The sequence below is a fragment of the Phoca vitulina genome, unplaced genomic scaffold, assembly GCF_004348235.1.
Source record: "Phoca vitulina isolate PV1807 unplaced genomic scaffold, GSC_HSeal_1.0 scaffold21, whole genome shotgun sequence".
Lineage (NCBI taxonomy): Eukaryota > Metazoa > Chordata > Mammalia > Carnivora > Phocidae > Phoca > Phoca vitulina.
This window is the reverse complement of record NW_022589724.1, coordinates 21687131-21711460: the sequence shown is the minus strand read 5'-3', so window position 1 is coordinate 21711460 and position 24330 is coordinate 21687131. Positions and strand designations below refer to the sequence as shown.

The following is a 24330-nucleotide window of genomic DNA, read 5'->3' as shown; positions in this document are numbered from 1 at the left end:
CAGGGAGACAAAGAAAAATCTGTCAAAATTATGAACTCTGGGTAGATGAAAATCCCAAGAGCATTGGGTCAGAAGGGTCCAGAGCGACGCCAGGCTGAGAGCACTGTGGTTACCCAAGAGGTCAGGGCTCTGGCATTCCCTCTCCTAACCCTGATTCTGCCTCTGGATGTTGTAATCTAAACACAAAGCAGTCTATTGTACTGGACCAAGTGCTAATCTGAGTATGTTCATAACTGCGAATGAAATACAAATGTACCAATAACCATCTTGTACCCCTAAGCTTTAGGACACATGAATCATTATGTATAATCCCAAATAAATCTTAAATTAAGACCCAAGACATGTCAATTTGATACTTAAAATACTCTTCTTATGTCTCTCATCTAGTTCTGAACCTAGATTAACTGCAATAATAACTTTAGACTGTGACCTAAACTTAATCACAAACCTTATCCACACATCAATTTAACTTACCTAACGGATCTCTGATATGGACTACACTCTAACCCGAATGTACTCTAGCAATAAAAGTGAAACCTGAACTCTAGCCTTAATTTGTCCTGTACTCTAAAAGTAACCCTCAATTATTTCTAATAAGAGTTCAAGTTTATCCAAACTCTGACTCCTAAATTTGTCCCAAACCTACTACTAATTAAAATCAACCCAAATCCTATAATGCATATAATTTCAATTCAATCCTAAATTTATCTGATTGCTTTTAAATTCCAAACCCAGCCCTGGCTCTATCCTTACTCTAACTGTAGTCTTAGGCATAACCAGAACCCTAATCCTAACCCTATTCTGACCACATCCATAATTCTGACCCTTTCCTAACCTCATCATATGCCTGACCTAATGGAGCAGGGGCCAGATTCTAACCTAACAATTGGCATTTTAGGAATGAGCCTGTGTATGTTCCCGTGCTGTTCAGCCATTTCCCCAAGAGATGGAATATATAGGCTAATAGGGAGGGGTATTTGCTTTATCAGATTCAGTCCCATTCTTTGGCATGAGTGGGTTCTGAAGATGCTCTCTTGGGGTCAGAGAGAATAGGAGCAGCCTCATTGGTCATGGAGAACCTTAAAAGGGCAAGAATCTAGGAACACTTGGAGCCAACCCAATTTTTACCTGGTGTTTCTGGGAATCAGCCTTCTAGAGGTACAAGTGGCAAATACATCCAGTAAGTTCACCTGGTAACATCTAGGGACTCAGTTTTGAACACTGAGGAACCTAAGGCAGCTCAACCGCCACATTAACCTGATCTTGGTTCTGGCTCTAGGTCTAGCCCTAGATTAACCCCCTTGGGAGATTCTTGTCTCCCTTCTGTAAGCTTCTCCCCCTTTCCAGTCCCTTCAACAATTGCAAAAGACACCCAAGCCAGAGGTTCATCTATCTTTACCCACAGTGACAGGGGCCAGAAAGCGACCTCTTATCTTGTCATAGTTCTAACCAAGCTCCTTGGACCTCTTATTGGTGCCCTGGACCAGGGCAGCAGAATCGGCTCCAAGTCCTTCTGACTGCCTCCTTGACCTCCTTGTTGCGGAGGCTGTAGATGAGCGGGTTGAGAGCTGGGATGACAAGAGTATAGAACACAGATGCCATCTTGTCAGTGTCCAGGGCATAGCTGGAGCTGGGACGCAGGTACATGAAAATGAGTGTCCCATACAGCATGGCTACAGCCGTGAGGTGAGAGCCACAGGTAGAGGCCCTCCGCCGAGCGCATGCGAATCACAGCCCCAGCAATGAAACCATATGACACGGTAATGACCAACACAGTTGCTGTCTGGATGAAGCCACAGACAGCGAAGAGGAGGAGCTCATTGAGACTGGTGTCATTGCAGGAGATGGCCAGCAGGGGGGGATGTCACAGAAGAAGCTGTTGACCTCCCAGGAGCGGCAGAAGTTCAGGCGGAAGGTGAAGGTCGTGTGGACAAAGGCACTCACGGCCCCGCCCAGGCCTGATGCTCCCAGCAAGGCCAGGCACACGGGCTGCGACATGGCTATTGTGTAGAGAAGAGGGTTTCTGATGGCCACGGAGCGGTCATAGGCCATGGCTGCCAACAGGCAACACTCAGCATCAGCCAGCCCTGCAAACACAAACATCTGGAGGGCACAGGCTGGGTAAGGGATGGTGGCGCGGGGCAGCAGCAAGTCCACTAGCATCTTGGGGCCGATGGCTGAGGAATAGCAGGCATCCAGCAGGGAGAGGTTGGCCAGGAAGAAGTACATAGGCGTTTGAAGCCGGGCATCCACACGGATCAGCAGCACCATGCCCACATTTCCCAGCAGGCTCACCAGGTAGACTGGCAGGAAAATCAGGAAGAGGGTCACGCGTAGGTCCCAGCGATCCGTGATGCCCAGGAGGATGAATTCAGCAGGGGTAACTCTGGTCCAGGTGAAGTTCTCTGTAGTCATCCTGCTGGACAGAGACTAAGGAGAGGCAAAGCAAGAGGGATATAAGAGATAGGTTATGTCCATCATGGAGGAGGGAGGAGAAAGCACTGGGAGGCAGGCAGACTCAGGCTTCCATTCTACCCATGTAATAAGATTGCTGTGTGTCCTCGGACAAACCACATAACTTCTCCAAACCTTCCTAACTCTAAGGAGTCACTGCAATTTAACCTTCCTGAGGGCAGAAATCTTGTCTGTCTTACTCAGTTTTGTATCCACAGTACTGAGAACATTGTTTGGCACATAGTAGGTGCTCAACAAATGTTTGTTAAATGAATGAATGATCGGTGGGGGGATAGTTAGCATCTGGCCAAGGATGGAACACTCCATGACTCCAGATGGATTCTGCTCTCCAGTTTCCCAAGGAGGAAAAGAGACAATGAAATGGGCAGAAAGAGTCTCCTGACCCAAAGGGTAACTAGTGATGGGTCTTGAGGTTCTAGGAGGACATCTTTCCATTGGAGTAGGACCTGGGTGAAGAGAGTGCAGAAGTGGTCTAGTATCTTGGGGAGACAACAAGGAGTGGACAGAACAGAAGGTTTGAATGTATTCCAGGGCCAGACTCTCCACCGCGTCAAGCCTCAACTTTCTCATCTGTGTAATGGGAAACAAGGGTGCAAGGACAAAATGAGATCATGCATGTAAAGGATCTCTCTCACACAGGGCCTGGTGCACAGCAGGCATTTTCATGAAGGATCAGTGAAGTGAACTGAGCTAATGCCTTGCCTCACTACTGGAAGGAAGCAACTTTCAGGCAATCAAAAGTATGTAATTTCCAGAAAGTCTAACATCGCTTCACATTCCTGTGCCTTTGCACTTGCTCCTTCTTCCTAGAATCCATTTCCTCTTTATGTTTGGCAGAACTGATCTCTGATGTAAAGGCTTACCTAATGCACTCAAAAGGAAATGAAACTACTCCCTTGTTTGTGCCCTGTTGCACTGCAGCTTACGTCTGTCGCGGCACATCAGCCTTCTATTCATGTATTTTGTGTCTGTCTCTCCTGTGGGCTTGAAGCTCCTTGATCCAATATTCATTCAACCAACACTTATTGAATACTACTTCACACTAAGAATGGCCCTGCAATTCACTTGGTGTATAATCATCTGGTGTATAATCAGCGCTCAGTAAGTATTAGTTGCATGTAGAAAAGTGAAGAGTATGAACATAAGCAGCATGCAGACTTGGTTTTGAGTCCACCACTTTCTGGTGTGTAAATTTGGGCAAGTTACTTCACTTCTCTCAGCCTGTTTTCTCCTTGTATATTAAGAATCAGACTATTTCAGTTGGGGGTTTCTAAGAGGCTTTAGGTGTGCAGCATAGGGCTTGGAGCTGAGTAAATGCTCTTTCCCCTTCTTTAGAGAGAAGTTTAGGTGTTTGGCACCTACTTGTGCCTGGTAAGGATGATGGTCTTCCTACAAGGCACAGCTTGGATGAAAAAATTTCATGATGTCACATGTTGGTGAGGTTGTGTTGGTGGAAATGTAAATTGGGACATTTGAAAGAGAATCTGGCAGTTAAAGACCTACAAGTGTGCCTACCCTAGTGTTTTAGTCTGCTGGGCTGCCTATCAAAGCACTGTAGACTGGGTGGCTCAAACAACAGCCATTTATTTCTCATGGTTCTGGAGGCTGGGAAGTCTGGGATGAGGGTGTCAGCATGGTTGGCTTCTGGTGAGGGTTCTCTTTTTGACTTGAAGGTTGCTTCCTTGCAGGTCTAAACCTGATTACCATCCAAAAGGCTCCACTTCCAATTACCATCACATTGACCTTAACATATGAACTGGGGAGGACACAATCAGTCCATAATACTTAGTAATTCTGCTTCTTGGTGTTTACTTTTGAAATCTCTCACACACGTATACAAGGAGATATGCACAAGGGAGCGTGCACTCCTGGACTGTTGGTTATGGCCAAACAATAGCCAAGACTAAATGTTTATCAGTAGGCTCATGGCAGTTAAACAGGAATGGATTCAACTTCTATGTATCAATGTGGAGAAATCTCAAAAACACACTGACATGAAAACATGATTTTCAGAAAAATATACAAACTGATGAAAAGGCACCAAATGATTTTTATGGGTATGTATGTACATTTTTATGTATATGTATATGAACCATACTGCTGGGCTCCAACCAAAGATGGGATCCCAGTTAAAGAACCGCAGGGAATTTCAGAAAGTTGCATCCCTTTTGCCCCATCCCCTCATCCAGAGCTAAAACTAATACTTCTTATCTTTTATGATTCAGGGTCACTTTTTGCCAGGAAGCTTTATCTCAACACCCAACTGCCCAACCTCTCATGCTGGAACCCCGGTCACTGGACTCTGTTTTAAAACCCAATTACCTAAATATTTGTCTCTCTCACCCAATCAAGCATTTGGGACTATGCCTAATTCTTCCCTCTAGCCTTAGGGATACAGAATTTTAGGGATCTTCCCCTCCTTCTTAGTGGGGTCGCTGGTGGAGGTCAGAAAGCCTCTATGGGTAGAGAAACTACATGTCCTCCATAAACAAATCAGCTGGATGACGGACGTTCTGCATTCAGAATCCAGTTGGTAGTCAACCCCTTGTGTGTTTCTGTGCTCTATCTGGAAAACAAACACTACTCACCTTCACAAAGTGAGGAGCAGAGCTGCTTCAAGTGCCTCTCCATTTCTCCATCTGTAAAATGGGGACAATGAAGCTTCAGAGCCTTTAAGTTGCTTTGAAATTTTTGAGTGTAAGAATCTTCAAACTTCAGTTATGTAGCTATTATGGAGTGTGTGTGTGTGTGTGCACGCGTGCGCGCACGCACACATGTACAAAAGAGTTAATTCTCCATTAGTGTCTCTCTGTTGCCTTACTGCCTGGGAGAACATTCTAGGGTAGCTTTCCTTGAAGGTAAGAAAACTGAGTTCCAAAGAACGGGGACTTGTTCCAAGATACAACCACGAAGGAATAAAGTTGGGGCTTAAACTCACATCAGGTTCCAAATCCAATTTTTTTGTCTCCAGGCAGAGACTCTAACTAGATTGCTTAATAGATCACCCAAGCCTGTGGTTGCCACTGTCTTGTCTCTGTCCTCTCATCTTTAGATTGAGCAGATTGGGCCAGATCAGTGGTTTCCAGTCTACTCTATGGACTTCTGTCATTAGAATTACTGGTGAAGCTTTGGGTAAAAATATATGGCTGTGCACAGTGTCCAGAAATTCTGATTCAGTTGATCTAGAGCAGGCCTCAGAAATCTGTACTTGAAAAAAAGGTTCCAGGTGATTCTGGTGTGCTGCATGATTTGGGATTCCTGAGCAGCAGAGCTTCTTAATCTTGAGTATGCATAGGAATCACCTGGGGATCTTGTGAAATGCAGATTCTGCCCCAGAAGGACTGGGAGGGGGCTGAGATTCTGCATTTCTAACCAACTCCCACATGCTACTGATGCTGCTAATTTGAGCCCCATGCTCTAAGTAGTAAGACCCTAGGTCATATTGGAGAGCATTTTCAGCTCTGATGTCTTAAGATTTTAGCTTTCTGGAGGCTTCTTTTCCTGCTAGCTCCTTTCTCTCTGCTGAACTCTGTTTTGAGTCATCCTCTTTCTCCAGGCCCCACTATACTCATGAACACATTTAAGTTTGGTGAGGATGGCCTCCTGGCATTTCTCAACATGTGGCTTGGCTACTTCCCAGCAAGCCCGAGTTCTTAGCCCATTCCTCCTCAGCACACAGGCATTCGACACATCTTAGTCCAGATACCAGCAGCTCTCCCCATGATGGTGTGTGGTTACTGGGTTGTTAGGACATACTTAGGAGGTGGAGGTGGGTGGGGAGGTCTTCTGGCAGAGCAGTTCCAATCCAGCCTTTGGGGTGAGAATGGCAGGGGGAGGTAGCAGGGAAGTCCCCACTCCAACATAGGAATGGGGGGACTTATACTCTTCTTGGGCCCTGGGAGAATGGCCTCTTTCTGTTTTCGTCCTGGCTCCTTCCCTCTCTGCTGTCCTAGACTCCATGGAGACTCCCTCTCCACATCCTTTGGGGACTCCATGATAGTTGGTGGCAGGGGAATGTCAGGGATGACTCACTCTTCAGTGCCTAGGGAGGATGGAAAAGTTTGGTTAAGTGGGTCCCCAGGTTCCGTGTGGGGCAGACAATCATGCTGCTTGGGGAGAGGGGTTCCCTTGGCTCGCTTTCCCCATCCATTCTTTCTTTCTTTCTTTTCTTTTTTTAAGATTCCATTTATTTATTTGAGAGAGAGAGAGAGAGAGAGAGAGAGAGAGAAACAGTATGAGAGGGGAGAGGGTCAGAGGGAGAGGCAGGCTCCCCGCTGAGCCGGGAGCCCGACACAGGACTCGATCCCAGGACTCCGGGATCATGACCTGAGCCGAAGGCAGATGCTTAACCGACTGAGCCACCCAGGCGCCCTCCCCATCCATTCTTTGGGCTCAATATTTTTTTTTTATCCTTTATGATCTCCACCAACACAAATTCTTCTTGTGGTTCCCCTAACACTTCACATTGTTCCTCTAGCCTGAAATGTCCAGCCTCTTCCTTGTATACCTGAAAAACTCTTTTTGTTGCAGAACGAGCTCAATATCACCTCCTGCAGGAAGCCTTCCTGCCTCCGCTGCAGAGACGCTGTTGCCCTCTGTGTGTTTTAGAGATGCATATACAAGAGCATGATTGTGAGACTGACAAGGAGATGTGATTGTGTGTGATGCAGCAGCAGACTGGAAGCAACCAGAGGCTGGGGCCAGCCATGGAGTCAGCACTCAGGAAATGAGATCCACGTTCTTAGGGTGGGCCGAGGCATAGGTGTTTTTTTTTTTTAAGATTTTATTTATTTATTTGACAGAGAGAGAGAGAGAGAGCACAAGCAGGGGGAGTGGGAGAGGGAGACGTAGGCTCCCCGCCAAGCAGGGAGCCCAATGTGGGGCTTGATCCCAGGACCCTGATTCTGGAGCCATCCACCAGAAATCCCAAGTGGTGAGGATTGGTACAGATACATTGGCCCCCTCCATCTGAGTGACTGTTCTAAATATACCTTGGTTTGTGTGGACACTGGTCTAACCCCACCTGTCCCCTGTCACTGGGGAAGCCAGGCTGCCATCCTTAGGGCAGGGCTGCCTTTCTTAGGCAACATGTGTGGTCTGCACAACCAGGCCAATTTCATAAACCTGCAGCCACATTAACATCTAAGGATCAGGCCGCAAGTGTAATCCTTATACAAGGGGAAAACCTTCTCATACATGTTCCTACTACAGATCTGTCTTTTTGGCTTTAGAAGTCTGCTGCTTCTGGGGTGTCCAATCATGAGATGAACACTTGACAGAAGGACCTTTCTACAGTGGGCTCACTTGTATGCCCGGCAAAAAGCATGAATCCTACTGTTGGGTACGTGGGCAGTGGCCCCTCTCTGGCTCGTCAGGATTGCCATGCTGCTATCACCACTCCAGGGAGGGGATTGGAAAGCACGAAAGCAGCACCTTCGGGAAGAGCAGGCTAGGACTAGCACTCTTAATTCATCTGATATTATCCATGCTGATCCAGAAACCTGGCCCGTGGCACATTCTATCAATAACACTGGGCATGGATATTCTTTTTCTGTCAGTCAAACTATACAGGCAGCCCATCAAACTGCTGACTGGAAAGGTCCTAAAAATACCACCGGCAGAGCCATGGGTGACGGCACTCAGATTTGGGACGGGCTCATGTAGCTCCCTCTAAGTTATGGGTATTTGAGCACCTGGCACAGAACAGAAAAACCACTCCGAACAGAACCAACCGAGTTGCACCAGGAAAATGGGATGACTATCACTGGAACTATGTAGTCATTCTGTCACATTAAAGGATAGTACTGACTGGCTGTCCTGGCCGGGTGTTTATTGGGTAGCCCCAAATGGGACCCAGTGGTTGTATGGTAAAAAATTTTGGCTATGGCTTCCACCTGGATGGTTGTTGGGTCAACGCATCCGGGTTTTCCCTGGGCACAGGGGAGAACCCACCCCTTGGTAACAAAAATTGCCAATTTCCCTCTCCTCAAGGCCAGATGGACATGCATTTTTTTTTTCTACTGGTATGATCATTTTTGCCTGGAGGACATTAGAACACAGGTAGAAGCCCTCACTAAATTTACAAGTTTTAATGATGGTCGGTAAACCAGCCTTAAATGACAGTCAGTAAAGCCTGCCTTTGCCGAACACTGAAACGTCTCTAAGGAGAAAAGCTGTCCTTCAAAACAGAATGGACTTGGATATTATTACTGCCTTGCAAGGAGGCACCTGGGCTATTATGTAAACAGTACGTTATGTGTTCACACCTGATGAGTCTGCTAATGTATCTTTTTTTTCTCTCTCCACTCCCCCCCTTTTTTAAATTTGGGTATAGTTGACACACCATGTTATATTAGTTTCAGGAGTACATCAGAGTGATACAACATCTCTATTATGCAGTGCTCACAAGTGTGGCCACCCTCTGTCACCATACAACACTGTTGCAATATCCTTATGTATCATCTTTATTAAATCACAGGAGGGCACAAGTGAACGCCCTGAGTAAACTGACCCCCAGCCTAGGGGACTTAATAAATCAGTGGTTCGGATCATGGGGTTCTTGGTGGAAAAACACGTTACTTACTTCGGGAATCATTACCTTAATCCGTGTTTTCTTTTGTATGTACTGATACTGTTGATATGGTATCTGCTTCCGATGCAGCCAAATAGCCACCAAACAGCCACTTCCATGGGGCGAACCCCCTTGCAGACCGCTCAGGGCACACTGCGGGAGCGGAGGGCGTGCGAGGTGCGCGGAGCGGGTCCCGGGGTGGAGTGTTGGAGGACCGCGCACGGAGAGGACGTGACCTCCGGCTGACCCTGGCCTCGGCACGTAGCTCCGCCCACTGTTCCCACATTGGGGGCCATTTTCAAGGACACAGGCTCGAGAGAGCAGGGTGCTGTTGAGACGCTCTGGGCGGCAAAGTGAGCGAACCCCAATGAGGCCTCTGTGTCTACGAACTTCTACGATTCTGGCCGGCGGGTGCGGGTGTCAGCTCATCTTGTGGCGCCCGAGACAAGACGTGCCCCGTGCGCAAGGTCTCTTGCTCGTGAAGCCTGCCGCCTACCAGTCCGCGTGGCCTGCCCCCTTGCGTGGCCTGCCCCCTTGCGTGGCCTGCCCCCTTGCGTGGCCTCTCCGTGTCCTCCGTGTAGGCAGGCCAGCGTGCAAGCCGGCAGGCGGGGATCCTGTCCCCCTTCGCCGCCGCAGCTGAGCCGTGCTTCCTGTAAGTGGACGGTCTGGGTGGGGGTGACTTTCCTATTCCTCTTGATCTTTCCCGATACTTTTTTTTTTTTTTAAGATTTTATTTATTTATTTGAGAGCGAGAGAGAGAACAATCAGGGGGAAAGGCAGGCAGAGGGAGAGGGAGAAGCAGGCTCCTGATACGGGGCTCGATCCCAGGATGCGGGGATCATGACCTGAGCCCAAGGCAGACGCTTAACCGACTGAGCCACCCAGGTGCCCCTTACTTTGACTTTTAAAAGCAAAAGTAAAATTAAAATAGACTTTTCATTAGACAATAAAACATTATTTAAAAATTTTTTGCTTTCTATTCTACTTGTGCCGTCAGCACTTTGCAATTGTATTTTTGCTCCTCGGTAAGTACTGTGAACTGAATTGTGTACCCCCACCCACCCAGATTCATGTATTGAAGCCCTAACCTCCAATGTGACTGTATCTGGAGATAGGGTCTTTAGGAGGTAATTAAGGTTATATGAGGTTTTAAGAGCGGGGCTCTAATCCTATAGGAACAAAATCTTGTTCTCTCTCTGCCATGTGAAGACGCAGAAGGTGGCTGTCCGCAGGCGGGGAAAAGGGCTCTCACTGGAAACTGACCTCGCTGGCACCCTGATTTCAGATGTCCAGCCTGCAGAATTGTGAGAAAACAAATTTAGCAAAAATACCCCGAAGGTATTTTGTTATGGCAGCCTGAGCTGGCTAAGGCAATAAGGAAAGCATGTTAGATCCCCAGACAATGGAGCACCATAGGTGCTGTTGATGTGTGTATGTATGGATGTATGCGTGTTTATACGGCCTTTTAAAAACTTTCAGTCTCATAGAATGAACCTCTAAAGTTGGCCTTGCCACATGTGGATTTTGGTGCTTTCTCAACCTTGATACAAAGGCAAGTTTGTTACAAGGGGTTGGGGACAGTCTAGCTTTGTTAGAGGCTCTACTGGAGGATAAGCTAGGACAGTACCTCAAATGCAGAAACCATTCTGAATGCCTCTAGACATAATCTCTGGAAGAGGAAAAGTCATTGATTAATTTTTGAAGTGAAACCAACCTTGAGTTACGGAGAAAATCCAATGTGGTCATGAAAAATGATCTTTTCTTGTGCATTGCTTGATTTGTTTGGTTAATATTTTGTTTGGAATGTGAGTCTGTATGTGTTAATGAGACCTGACTGCAATTGTCCTTTTGTATGAAGACTGTCAGCTTTTTTTTTTTTTTTAATTTTTTTATTGTTATGTTAATCCCCATACATTACATCATTAGTTTTAGGTATAGTGTTCCATGATTCATTGTTTGTGCATAACACCCAGTGCTCCATGCAGAACGTGCCCTCCTCAATACCCATCACCAGGCTAACCCATCCTCCCAACCCCCTCCCCTCTAGAACCCTCAGTTTGTTTTTCAGAGTCCATTGTCTCTCATGGTTCTTCTCCCCCTCCGATTTCCCCCCCTTCATTCTTCCCCTCCTGCTACATTCTTCTTCTTCTTCTTTTCTTTCTTAACATATATTGCATTATTTGTTTCAGAGGTCCAGATCTGAGATTCAACAGTCTTGCACAATTCACAGCACTTACCAGAACACATACCCTCCCCAGTGTCCATCACCCAGTCACCCCATCCCTCCCACCCCACCCCCCACTCCAGCAACCCTCAGTTTGTTTCCTGAGATTAAGAATTCCTCATATCAGTGAGGTCATATGATACATGTCTTTCTCTGTTTGACTTATTTCGCTCAGCATAATACCCTCCAGTTCCATCCACGTCGTTGCAAATGGCAAGATCTCATTCCTTTTGATGGCTGCATAATATTCCATTGTATATATATACCACCTCTTCTTTATCCATTCATCAGTCAGCTTTTGATTATTAAGGTTTGCTCACCTTGTAAAGGGGTCTTGTGAATGTCTCTTATTTTTTACTATCTGGAAGAGTTTTGTAAGGCAGAAATTAATTCTTTCTTGGAAACATTTTTGCACACCAACTCTCTTGTTTTTGCCATCTGGGCCGGGAATTTTCTTTGAGGAAAGGTTTTAATGGTTACAGATTTATTCAGATTTTAAATTTCTTTTCATCTCAGGTTTTAGTAAGTTATATTTTTATAGGAGTTTGTCTATTTAATCTAAAATTTTAAATGTATTAGCATAATGTTATTTATAACATCCTCTTATTTTATTGTAATATCTGAAGAGATGCTACTATATTTTTCCTGTTATTGGTAATTGGTGGGATATTTTCTCAGTTTCTATTTTATTTTATTTTATTTTATTATGTTATGTTAGTCACCATACAATACATCATTGGTTTTTGATGTGGTGATCCATGATCCATTGTTTTCATATAACACCCAGTGCTCCATGCAGTACGTGCCCTCCTTAATACCCATCACCGGGCTAACCAATCCCCCCTCCCCCCTCCCCTCTAAAACCCTGTTTGTTTCTCAGAGTCCATAGTCTCTCATGGTTCATCTCTCCCTCCAATTCCCCCCCCCATTTTTCCCTTCCTTCTCCTAATGTCCTCCATGCTATTCCTTATGTTCCACAAATAAGTGAAACTATATGATAATTGACTTTCTCTGCTTGACTTATTTCACTTGGTATAATCTCCTCCAGTCCCATCATGTTGATGTAAAAGTCGGGTATTCATCCTTTCTGATGGCTGAGTAATATTCCATTGTAGATATGGACCACATCTTCTTTATCCATTCATCTGTTGAAGGGCATCTCGGCTCTTTCCACGGTTTGGCTATTGTGGACATTGCTGCTATGAACATTGGGGTGCATATGGCCCTTCTTTTCACTACATCTGTGTCTTTGGGGTAAATACCCAGGAGTGCAATTGCTGGGTCATAGGGTAGCTCTATTTTTAAATTTTTGAGGCACCTCCACACTGTTTTCCAAAGTGGCTGTACCAACTTGCATTCCCACCAACAGTGTAAGAAGGTTCCCCTTTCTCCACAACCTCTCCAACATTTGTTGTTTCTTGCCCTGTCCATTTTTGCCATTCTAACTGGTGTAAGGTGGTATCTCAATGTGGTTTTGATTTGGATTTCCCTGATGGCTAATGATGATGAACATTTTTTCATGTGTCTGTTAGCCATTTGTATGTCTTCTTCAGAAAAGTGTCTTTTCATATCTTCTGCCCACTTTTTGACTTGATTATTTGTTTTTTGGGTGTTGAGTTTGAGAAGTTCTTTATAGATCTTGGATACCAGCCCTTTATCTGTAGTGTCATTTGCAAATATCTTCTCCCATTTTGTGGGTTGCCTCTTTGTTTTGTTGACTGTTTCCTTTGCTGTGCAGAAGCTTTTTATCTTGATGAAGTCCCAAAAGTTCATTTTTGCTTTTGTTTCACTAGCTTTTGGAGATGTTATCTTGAAAGAAGTTGCTGTGGCCGATGTCAAAGAGGTTACTGCCTATGTTCTCCTCTAGGATTTTGATGGATTCCTGTCTCACATTGAGGTCTTTCATCCACTTTGAGTTTATCTTTGTGAATGGTGTAAGAGAATGGTCGAGTTTCATTCTTCTGCATGTGGCTGTCCAATTCTCCCAGCACCATTTATTGAAGAGACTGTCTTTTTTCCATTGCATGTTTTTTCCTGCTTTGTCAAAGATTATTTGACCATAGAGTTGAGGGTCCATATCTGGGTTCTCTATTCTGTTCCATTGGTCTCTATGTCTGTTTTTGTGCCAGTACCATGCTGTCTTGGTGATCACTGCTTTGTAATATAGCTTGAAATCAGACAACGTGACGCCCCCAGCTTTGTTTTTCTTTTTCAACATCTCCTTGGCAATTCGGGGCCTTTTCTGATTCCATACAAATTTTAGGATTGTTTGTTCCAGCACTTTGAAAAATGTCATTGGAATTTTATTCGGGATGGCATTGAAGGTATAGATTGCTCTGGGTAGCATAGACATTTTAACAATGTTTATTCTTCCGATCCATGAGCATGGAATATTTTTCCATCTTTTTGTGTCTTCTTCAATTTCTTTCATGAGTGTTTTGTAGTTCCTAGAGTATAGATCCTTTACCTCTTCGGTTAGGTTTATTCCAAGGTATCTTATGGTTTTTGGTGCTATTGTAAATGGAATCGTTTCTCTAATTTCTCTTTCTACAGTTGTGTTGTTAGTGTATAAGAAAGCAACTGATTTCTGTGCATTGATTTTGTATCCTGCCACATGACTGAATTGCTGGATGAGTTCTAGTAATTTGGGGGTGGAGTCTTTTGGGTTTTCCAAATAAAGTATCATGTCATCTGCGAAAAGAGAGAGTTTGACTTCTTCTTTGCCAATTTGAATACCTTTTATTTCTTTTTGTTGTCTGATTGCTGTTGCTAGGACTTCTAGTACTATGTTGAACAATAGTGGTGAGAGTGGGCACCCTTGACGTGTTCCTGATCTTAAGGGAAAGGCTCTCAGCTTTTCCCCATTGAGGATGATATTCGCTGTGGGTTTTTCATAGGTGGATTTTATGAACTTGAGGAATGTTCCCTCTATCCCTATACTCTGAAGAGTTTTAATCAGGAAAGGATGTTGTATTTTGTCAAATGCTTTTTCTGCATCAATTGAGAGGACCATATGGTTCTTCTCCCTCCTCTTATTAATGTGTTCTATCACACTGATTGATTTGCGAATGTTGAACCACCCTTGCATCCCGGGGATAAATCCCACTTGGTCGTGCTGGATGATCCTTTTAATGTATTGTTGGATCCTATTAGCTAGGATTTTGTTGAGGATTTTGGAATCCATATTCATCAGGGATATCGGTCTGAAATTCTCCTTTTTGTTGGGGTCTTTGCCTGGTTTGGGGATTAAGGTAATGCTGGCCTCATAGAATGAGTTTGGAAGTTTTCCTTCTGTTTCTATTTTTTGAAACAGCTTCAGTAGAATAGGTATTATTTCTTCTTTGAATGTTTGGTAGAATTCCCCAAGGAATCCATCAGGCCCTGGACTCTTGTTTTTTGGGAGGTTTTTGATCACTGCTTCAATCTCGTTACTGGTTATTGGCCTATTCAGGTTGTCAGTTTCTTCCTGTTTCAGTCTTGGCAGCTTATAGGTTTCCAGGAAGGCCTCCATTTCATCCAGATTGCTCAGTTTATTGGCATATAGTTATTGATAATAATTTCTAATAATTGTTTCTGTTTCCTTGGTGTTAGTCATGATATCTCCCCTTTCATTTATAATTTTATTAATTTGGGTCCTTTCTCTTTCCTTTTGGATAAGTCTGGCCAGTGGTTTATCGATCTTATTAATTCTTGCAAAGAACCAACTTCTAGTTTTGTTGATCTGATCTACTGTGTTTCTGGTTTCTAATTCATTGATTTCTGCTCTAATTTTAATTATTTCTCTTCTAATGCATGACTTAGGCATCATTTGTTGCTTTTTCTCTAGTTCTTCAAGGTGTAGAGTTAGTTGGTGAATTTGGGTGAGGCTTGGATGGCTTGGATGGCTATGTATTTCCCCCTTAGGACCGCCTTTGCAGTATCCCATAGGTTTTGGACCGATGTGTTTTCGTTCTCATTGATTTCCATGAATTGTTTAAGTTCTTCTTTGATTTCCTGGTTGACCCCAACATTCTTGAGCAGAGTGGTCTTTAGCTTCCAAGTGTTTGAATTTCTGCCAAATTTTTTCTTGTGATTGAGTTCCAGTTTTACAGCATTGTGGTCTGAGAATATGCAGGGAATAATCTCAATCTTTTGGTATCGGTTGAGACCTGATTTGTGACCCAGTATATGGTCTATTCTGGAGAAAGTTCCATGTGTGCTCGAGAAGAATGAGTATTCTGTTGTTTTAGGGTGGAATGTTCTGTAAATATCTATGAGGTCCATCTGGTCCAATGTATCATTCAAAGCTCTTGTTTCCTTGTTGATTTTCTGCTTAGATGATCTGTCCATTGCTGAGAGTGGAGTATTGAGGTCTCCTACAATTAACGTATTGTTATCAATATGACTCTTTATTTTGGTTAACAGTTGGCTTATGTAGATGGCTGCTCCCATGTTGGGGGCATAGATATTTACAATTGTTAGATCTTCTTGTTGGATAGACCCTTTAAGAATGATATAGTTTCCTTCTGTGTCTCTTATTACAGACTTTAGTTTAAAATCTAATTTGTCTGATATAAGAATTGCTACCCCAGCTTTCTTTTGAGGTCCGCTGGCATGGAAGATGGATCTCCATCCCTTCACTTTCAGTCTGGATGTATCTTTAGGTTCAAAATGAGTCTCTTGTAGACAGCATATGGATGGGTCCTGTCTTTTTATCCAGTCTGCAATCCTGTGCCGTTTTATGGGAGCGTTTAGACCATTCACGTTGACAGTGATTATTGAAAGATACGAATTTATTGTAATCATGTTGCCTGTGAAGATGTTGTTTTTATAGATTGTCCCTGTAAATTTCTGTTGTATATCACTCTTGGGGTCTTTCTCCTTTTATAGAACCCCCCTTAATATTTCTTGCAGGGCCGGCTTAGTGGTCACATATTCTTTCAATTTCTGCCGGTCGTGGAAGCTTTGCATCTCTCCATCCGTTCTAAATGAAAGCCTTGCCAGATAAAGTATTCTTGGCTGCATGTTCTTCTCGTTTAGTACCCTGAATATGTCTTGCCAGGCCTTTCTGGCTTGCCAGGTCTCTGTGGATAGGTCTGACGTTATTCTGATGTTCCTCCCTCTGTACGTAAGGAATGTCTTCCCCCTAAGTGCCCTTAAGATGGTTTCCTTGGTTCTAAGATTTGCAAGTTTTACTATCACATGCCAGGGTGTTGGCCTGTTTTCCTTGATCTTGGGAGGGGTCCTCTCTGCCTCTAGGACTCGAATGTTTGTTTCATTCCCCAGATTAGGGAAGTTCTCAACTACGATTTGCTGAAATACAACTTCTAGTCCTCTCTCTTTCTCCACTCCCTCCGGGATTCCAATTATTCTGACATTGGAACGCTTCATGGTGTCACTTATTTCTCTGATTCTATTTTCATGGATTCTGAGTTGTTTTTCCCTGGCCTCCTCTTTTCCCTTTTTATCTATTATATTGTTTTCCAGGTCGCTTATTCACTCTTCTGCCTCGGTTACCCTAGCTGTTAGATTATCTAGATTGGATTGGATCTCATTGATAGCATTTTTAAGTTCTGCCAATTCACCTTTCATTTCTGCCTTTAGAGACTCTGTGTTGCCATTAATTGATTTCTCCATTGTAGCCATTGTCTTCCCAATTGCTAGCCTGAATTCCATCTCCAACATCTTGGTTATATCTGCATCCATTTGTAAATCTGCAGCATAAGTCATAATCTCTGAGTCTTTTCTATTTTGGGGGCTCCTCCTCCTAGTCATTCTGTTGATGGGTGGTTGAGGGAATGTATAGAGTCCAAATTATTGACCAGAACCCAAGCAAGATGCACCTGTTTTCTTGGGACCTTAGGGTTGCTGGCCTCTTGTTTTCCCAGCCTGTCTTCTGCGGGAAGGGCCTGCCTCGATGTTACTCAGGCAGCCCTGTTTGGGCGGAGTTGCCCTGCCCCCCTGTGGTGGGGGATGGGCTCAGTGGGAATCAGTCTTTGGGGCTTTTGTTCTCTGGTGGCTTTCCCTGCCGGCTTTCCGCGTCTCTTCCGCGAGTCAGAGCAGAAGAGACCGTTTCCAACCCTCTGCCTCAGAGCAGAGAGACCTCAGTCTGTTCTTCAGTGAGCTCTCCAGGCCACACTGTCTCCATTTCTGTCCGTGCTGCTATAAATTGCAGCGGCCTTGGTTGTGCGCCCCTCCGCGGCGCCCCCAGTCCTGCCTCCAGGTCGGAGCATGTCTCTGCCCTTTGTGCTTCTAAAACCACCAGCTGCCCCCAGTTCGCACGTGCCCGACCCTGCCGCTCTGGGTTTCCGTCCCGGGGGCTGCAGTTCGCAGGCGCGACCCCGCCACTCCGGGTTTGCGCCCTGGGGGCTGCCCTAGAGTCCTTTCCCCGCCGCTACCGGTCTGCGAGTCTGTGCCCGTCCCCAACACACGAGGCTGTCGCTCACCGGCGGTGTAGGATCCCCACGGCCAGGCACCCTCCCGCTGCCGTTTATCCTCCGATATCTGCCTGCGGAATCACGGCTCCCCGCTTCGTACCTCAAAACCAACCACCTGCGATATTCTGTTTGTAGAGATCGAGATCTTCTTACATCTCAGGCTGGTTTCGTGGGTGCTCCGAGTGGTCTGGTAGATATCCAGCTCAATTCCGGGGACCAGTTGAAATAGGGTCCCCTACTCCTCCGCCATCTTTCCCCCCGAATCTCTCAGTTTCATTAGAGGGATATGAGTTTTATTGATATTTTCAAAGAATAATCTTTTAGCTTTTTTGGAGTCAGATGCGCTACCATTGCGCCACGAGGTCACTCTTTTAGCTTTTTTGAACTCTTTATTATATTTTCTTTCTATTTCAGTATTTTTTGCTCTTTCTTTTACTCTTCTTGCATTGATTTTGCTGTTGTTTTTCTAACTTTTCATAATGGGTGCTTAGCTAATATTTTGCAGCTTTTTCTGCTTCTTAACATCTGCATGTATGCTGTGAATTTTCCCTAAATATTTCAGTTGCTTCCCACGTGCTCCCAAAAGCGACATAGTGGTTTTAGTTCACACTAAATATTTTTTAATATCCACCACTTTTTATACTTTGCTACTGGATTATTTCTAAATGTGCTCCTCAATTCCTAATTATATGGGGAGTTTTCAAGTTATCTTTTTGATACTGGTGTTTAGTTGAGTTGCATTTGTGGTCTGTATGATTTCAGTCCTTGAAAATTTGTTGAGATTTGCTTTATGGTTCAGTATATGGTCGAGTTTTTAAGATATTCCTTGTATGCTTGAAAAGAATGTGTTCTCCACAAGTATTGGATGTAGTGTTTTACATAATGTGCATTAGGTTAATATTGTTAATTGTGTTTTCCAAATCTTTCGTATATCTACTGATTTCTTTTTGCCTACTTGTTCTATCAGTTACTGGGAGAAGTATATTAAAATCTTCTACTAAGTGGGTTTTATCTAGTTCTCTTTGTTGTTCTGTCAATTTAAAATGCCTATTTACAGCAATTGTTTTACTAAAAAAATTTAGAACAGTTATATCTTTCTGGCGAATGAAAGATCTCATGCTTATAACATAAACCTTTGTATCTGTAATAATGCTTTGTTTTAAAGTCTAGTTGTTCAATAATGATATAGCTACATATATTTTTATAGTCTATGTTTTTTCAACTTTGTATTTTCTTTTTATTGCTATTATTATTGTTATTTTAATTTAAAGTAAACTCTATGCCACACATGGGGCTTGAGTTCATAGGGCTTGAACTCACCATGCCAAGATCAAGAGTTGCATGCTCTATCAGCTGAGCCAGCCAGGCACCCCTCAACTTTCTATTTTCAGTCTTTATGCATTTTTAACTTTTCAAGTACATATTTCACTGAAGGATTATTGATGTATACAGAAAAGTATACAACATTTTAAATGTATGCATTGATGGGGCGCCTGGGTGGCTCTGTCGTTAAACATCTGCCTTCAGCTCGGGTCATGATCCCGGGGTCCTGGGATCGAGCCCTGCATCGGGCTCCCTGCTCCGCGGGGAGCCTGCTTCTCCCTCTCCCACTCCCTCTGCTTGTGTTCCCTCTCTCACTGTCTCTTTCTCTGTCAAATAAATAAATAAAATCTTTAAAAAAAAATGTATGCATTGATTAATTTTTCCAAAACCCACACACCGACTGAGCCAGTACTTAGGTCATGTAAGAGAACCTGAAGAGTAGTCCAGAAACCTTTTTGGGTGTCCTTTAAATTACCAGTCCTCTCGTTCCTCCAAAAACAGCCCAACTTTTAACTACATTGATTAGTTTTACCTGTTTTTGAACTTTACACATATGGAAACTTCCAGTACGTACTTTTTAATCTAAGGTTCATTTTACCCAATAATATGAGATGCATCCATATATTTACATTTAACAGTAGTTGTTTTGGGCTGCCTCCGTGGCTCAGTCAGTTACGTGACCAACTCTTGATTTCGGCTCAGGTCATGATCTCAGGGTCAAGAGATCGAGCCTCACATGTCAGGCTGTGTGCTGGGCGTAGAGCCTGCTTAAGACTCTCTCCCTCTCTCTCTCTGCCCCTTCCCCCCTCTAAAAAAACCAAAACTGTAGTTGATTGATTTTCATTGCCATGTAGGATTGCACTGATGAATGTCCTGGAATTTATTTGTCGATGTTACTGTTGATGGATCTTTGAGTTGTTTCCAGCTTCTTGTTATGACAGATAGCACTGCTAAGGACATTTTTATACCTGCCTTTTGGATTCCTCTTGGATATATTGATTGAATGAATCCAGCTCATAGGATAAGGCATATGTCAGCTTTAGTAGATACTGTGAAATAATTCTACTCTTGTACAAATTTACACTTTCACTAGCAATGTCTGAAAGATACTACTGCTTCATATCCTGCCATTACTTGTCATGTTGTCTCTCTTTTCAATAGTAATCATTCTGGTAGGTGTTTGCTGGTATTGTGCTGTGGCTTTAATGGGCATTTCCCTGATGATTGATCATATTGAGAGCTTTTTTATGTTTATTGACCCTTCATCTATACATCTTTTTGATGGCACATCTAGTCTAGCCTCTTGTCCATCTCATTATGAGCCGCCTTTTTGTGTATGTAGTTTTGGGGAGCTGGGAGGCAGCACAAGATAGCAAAAGGAGGGTGAGCTTTGAGTTAGAAAGACCTACTTGCAACACTCTGTGTTCAGCTAAAGTCTCTCATGCTTGGAGTTGTCTGTGAAGTTGGCACCGAGCCTTGGTTGGCTGTGTAGGCACCATCCAAGGAGTCATTGCAGTGTTCTGGTGGTCCCAGTTGAAATTAGAGGACTACTCAAGGCGGGGCTCTGAATATATTCCGTGTTGGATTCTGCATTTCCTTCCTTGCTTTCATAGTTGCTGTCTTTGGTGACCAGGAACAAAATACTCACCGCCGACCTAGCTTTGCCACAGTATCTGAGATATCCGTTTGTTTCAAACTCTATCATTCTATTCAGGAAGGACTGAGCATTGGTTAATCTACTAAAGAGAATTTCAAAATGTTCCTGCCTACCTAGTTAAACTCCTTTTGAATGTCTCAGCAGCTTTAACACACGTTAATAAGAAGATGCAAATTACCGGACTGATCCCTCCCTCCTGATCCCTGTGGCAGCAGGACCAGATACAGGTTGGAGAGGAGGGGTCTTAGTTGGGCTGGAGAAAGAGCAGGCACCACGGAGAGGAAAAACCAGGCAGAGGAATGTGCCAGGTGTATGTGACAGAACCAAGCTGAGAGACACTTAGCATTTCTATGTGTTAATAAGTGCATGGAACAAAAAACAAAACAAAAAAAGGAGAGAAAACTCTTGCAGGAAGCGAAGGGAACATGTTCAGAAGGAAGACTTGAACCATTTGATTTCCTTCTAAAATAATTTGTAAAAAATCATGCACCACGGGAAAATGAGAAGTTTGCCTATCCATATGAACTCTGCACAGAGAAGATTTTTCTATTCTGTGACCAGCAGAAGAGCCACAAAGGGAAAACTGTCTGACATAATATACAGATTCAAAACTTCTTTACATAAAAAAGATCATGAACTTCTGAAAGATGAAGAATTAACTGGGAATATCAGAACATCAGAGTAGGCAAAGATATACATTTTTTTTTTTTTAAAGATTTTATTTATTTGTTTGAGAGAGAGAGACACAGCGAGAGAGGGAACACAAGCAGGGGGAGCGGGAGAGGGAGAAGCAGGCTCCCCGCGGAGCAGGGAGCCCGATGTGGGACTCGATCCCAGGACCCTGGGATCATGACCTGAGCCGAAGGCAGACGCTTAACGACTGAGCCACCCAGGCGCCCCAAAAAGATATACAATTTTTAATGTACAAGAAGATGCTCTATGGATACTGCTTGATTCTCATAAGGGGCACTTGTTGCTGCGTGTCCCCTGCTCCAGCTGTCACAAGTACCATCGTCCCGTGAGCAGCACATTTTCTCCCAGGGAAACACATCTACCTGTGCTCCCTTCTTCTCGGGCTGCCAGGACTCTCATGGAGGAAGACCAGATCCTGTTCTGCTCCGCCCGGCTTTCTCCTCAATTTCTCTCCCACTTACACCACGTCTATTTTTTATGATGCTTTACTTTCCTGCCAAAATAAGATTCCCGTCCTCAGAGTTTTTCTCAGGAAAAGAGCAATCATGTTGCACAGTGTCTCCTCAATATTACTACACAAAAAGAAAGATATACAGAAGTCAAAGGGAGACAACTCCTGTTACAGATTAAGTAAAAAGAATATATAATTGTGTGTACAGCATTTCCTCATGAAAGCAGAAGCAAGAACATTTTGCAAAAGACAGAAAGTAACGATGTACAATATTAACATTGATTGTCTTTATTTTTTTTAAAGATTTATTTATTCATTTGAGAGAGAGAGTGCAGGGCGGGGGGAGGGCAAAGGGAGAGAATCTTAAAGTAGACTCCCTGCTGAGTGCGGGACCTAATCCCACGACCCAGAGATCATGACCTGAGCCAAAGCCAAGAGTCAGTTGCTCAACTGACTGAGCCCCAACATTGATTGTCTTTAAATGGAGGGATGGTGGGTGATGTCATCCTTTTTCCTACTTCTTTACGTTTTATATTCTTATTATAATGATTACTGCAAAAAATATTATTTTGCTTGGAGGCAAACAAAATAAACTCGAGATTAAAACCCGAAGAATCAAGGACTTGTCCCATTAACTAATAACCACTCACTGGCAGAGACTTAGATCCAATCCCTGTTGTGTGATTTCGGGCCAGTCCTGTGATCTGTATGTGCATAGCTTCTTCCAGAAATATTCTTTTTCTCTTAGTTCCAGCAAATAGTATGTCTTCTTGGTTCAGCTTTCTCTGTGGGTACGTTAGTCCCTATCAATGAATTGCTGCAAAGCTGGGCTTGGAAATGGTCCCTGAAACTCGGAGCATTTGACCCTTCCAACTCTTGTGAGCATTTTTTATAGTTGAGTGGGGGCGTGTTTGTCATAGAGCTACTAACTGGGCTTCCTCCTAGAACGTGAATTCTATTTGATGTCATTCTTTTGTTGATTCCCACTCTCTGGTTTGAATCGGCTTGCACACCTATACCTACTAATTAAGTCACAACCAAGATGGCCTTTACCTTTTCTTCAGGTTGATGAAATTTTTGACAAGCTTCTTCCTGACTTTAGGCTTTTGACCTCATTTTCTTAGAATATTCACTTTAGAAAACTTTTAATTATAAATTCTTTCTCTGCTTCTTTGAGATGTAAATCTTTTTTTTTTTTAAAGATTTTATTTATTTATTAGAGAGAGAGAGAGGGAACACAAGCAGGGGGAGTGGGAGAGGGAGAAGCAGGCTTCCCGCTGAGCAGGAAGCCCGATGCGGGGCTCGATCCCAGGACCCTGGGACCATGACCTGAGCTGAAGGCAGACGCTTAACGACTGAGCCATCCAGGCGCCCCTGAGATGTAAATCTTTTAAAAAGCCTCTTGCCGGTTTCACAACGCAGGAACGTCCCAACTCAACAGATGGGAGTATTGCCTATGAAATGCAATGAACAAGGAAGGAAGCCCCCATCTCCCTTTCTTTGTGTGACTGTGGAAGTCTCACTCCTATGGACAATGCTTGTTTCAAGTTACAAAACTACCTCCTATCATAGAGAGGTGAGAAGTTTATTTTTCCTTTGGGTAAATACAATTAAGGAACACAGATGGCCTGTGTTTTTTCACTCACCACCCACCCCAGCACTTAAGAATCCTCTTACCGGGGGCACCTAAATGGCTCAGTTGTTTAAGTGTCTGACTCTTGGTTTTAGCTCAGGTCATGATCTCAGGGTTCTGAGATCTAGCCCTGTGCTTTGGCTTCATGCTCAGTGGGGAGTCTGCTTGAGATTCTCTGTCCCTCTGCCCTTCCTTCACTTGTTTGCACATGCTCTCTCTCAAATAAACAAATAAAAAAAAAAAAAAGAGTCCTCTTAGCATTTATCTCAGCAGGCTTGAGCTCAGATTGAGCTCTGCTCACTCCTCCTATTTCAAGAGTCTTGAATAAAGTCTTCTTTGCCTGTTTAACTTTGGTGCCATTTTTGCTGTGAAATCCTGTAGGGATTTTTGGCCACTCCTTCTTTCCACGCTGCAGTGCTGTCCTTGGCCAGTCGGTTTTATTCCAGGCCTGCCAGGTCAGGCAACCTTTATTTCTTAAACCTGCTTGTGATGCTAAGCATTAGCTTGAGCTTTTCAAAATTGTAATAGGGAATTCCAATGAGGAAGGTATTTCAAAAAGCCTCGTCTTCTACTCTGGGGAAGGACTCTTCATGGGGGGGAACTTCTTCCCCAGCCTGAGAGCCTCCACAGAGCCCCTTTCATGTCCCTGTTCCTCAGGCTATAGATGAAGGGGTTCAGCATGGGGGTGACCATCGTATATACCACAGATGCCACCATTCCAGTGTCTGCTGAGTAGGAGGATGAGGGCTGAAAATACACCAGAAAAAGCGTCCCATAGAAGAGAGTGATCACTGTCAGGTGAGAGCCACAGGTCGAGAAGACTTTGTGCTTCCCCCCAGTCGAGGGGACCCTGAGGATGGTGTGCATGATGTGGGCATAAGAGACCA

General features: G+C 44.0%; 1 protein-coding gene across 1 annotated transcript; it reads right to left on the bottom strand.

Moving 5' to 3' along the window:
• Positions 1 to 1467: 1467 nt before the first annotated feature.
• Positions 1468 to 2415, bottom strand: LOC116641103 (olfactory receptor 5C1). The gene is given in 3 exon segments (XM_032418541.1): positions 1468 to 1705; positions 1707 to 1863; positions 1866 to 2415. Coding segments are annotated over 3 exon segments (945 nt in total).
• Between the last annotated feature and the right edge of the window lie 21915 nt (positions 2416 to 24330).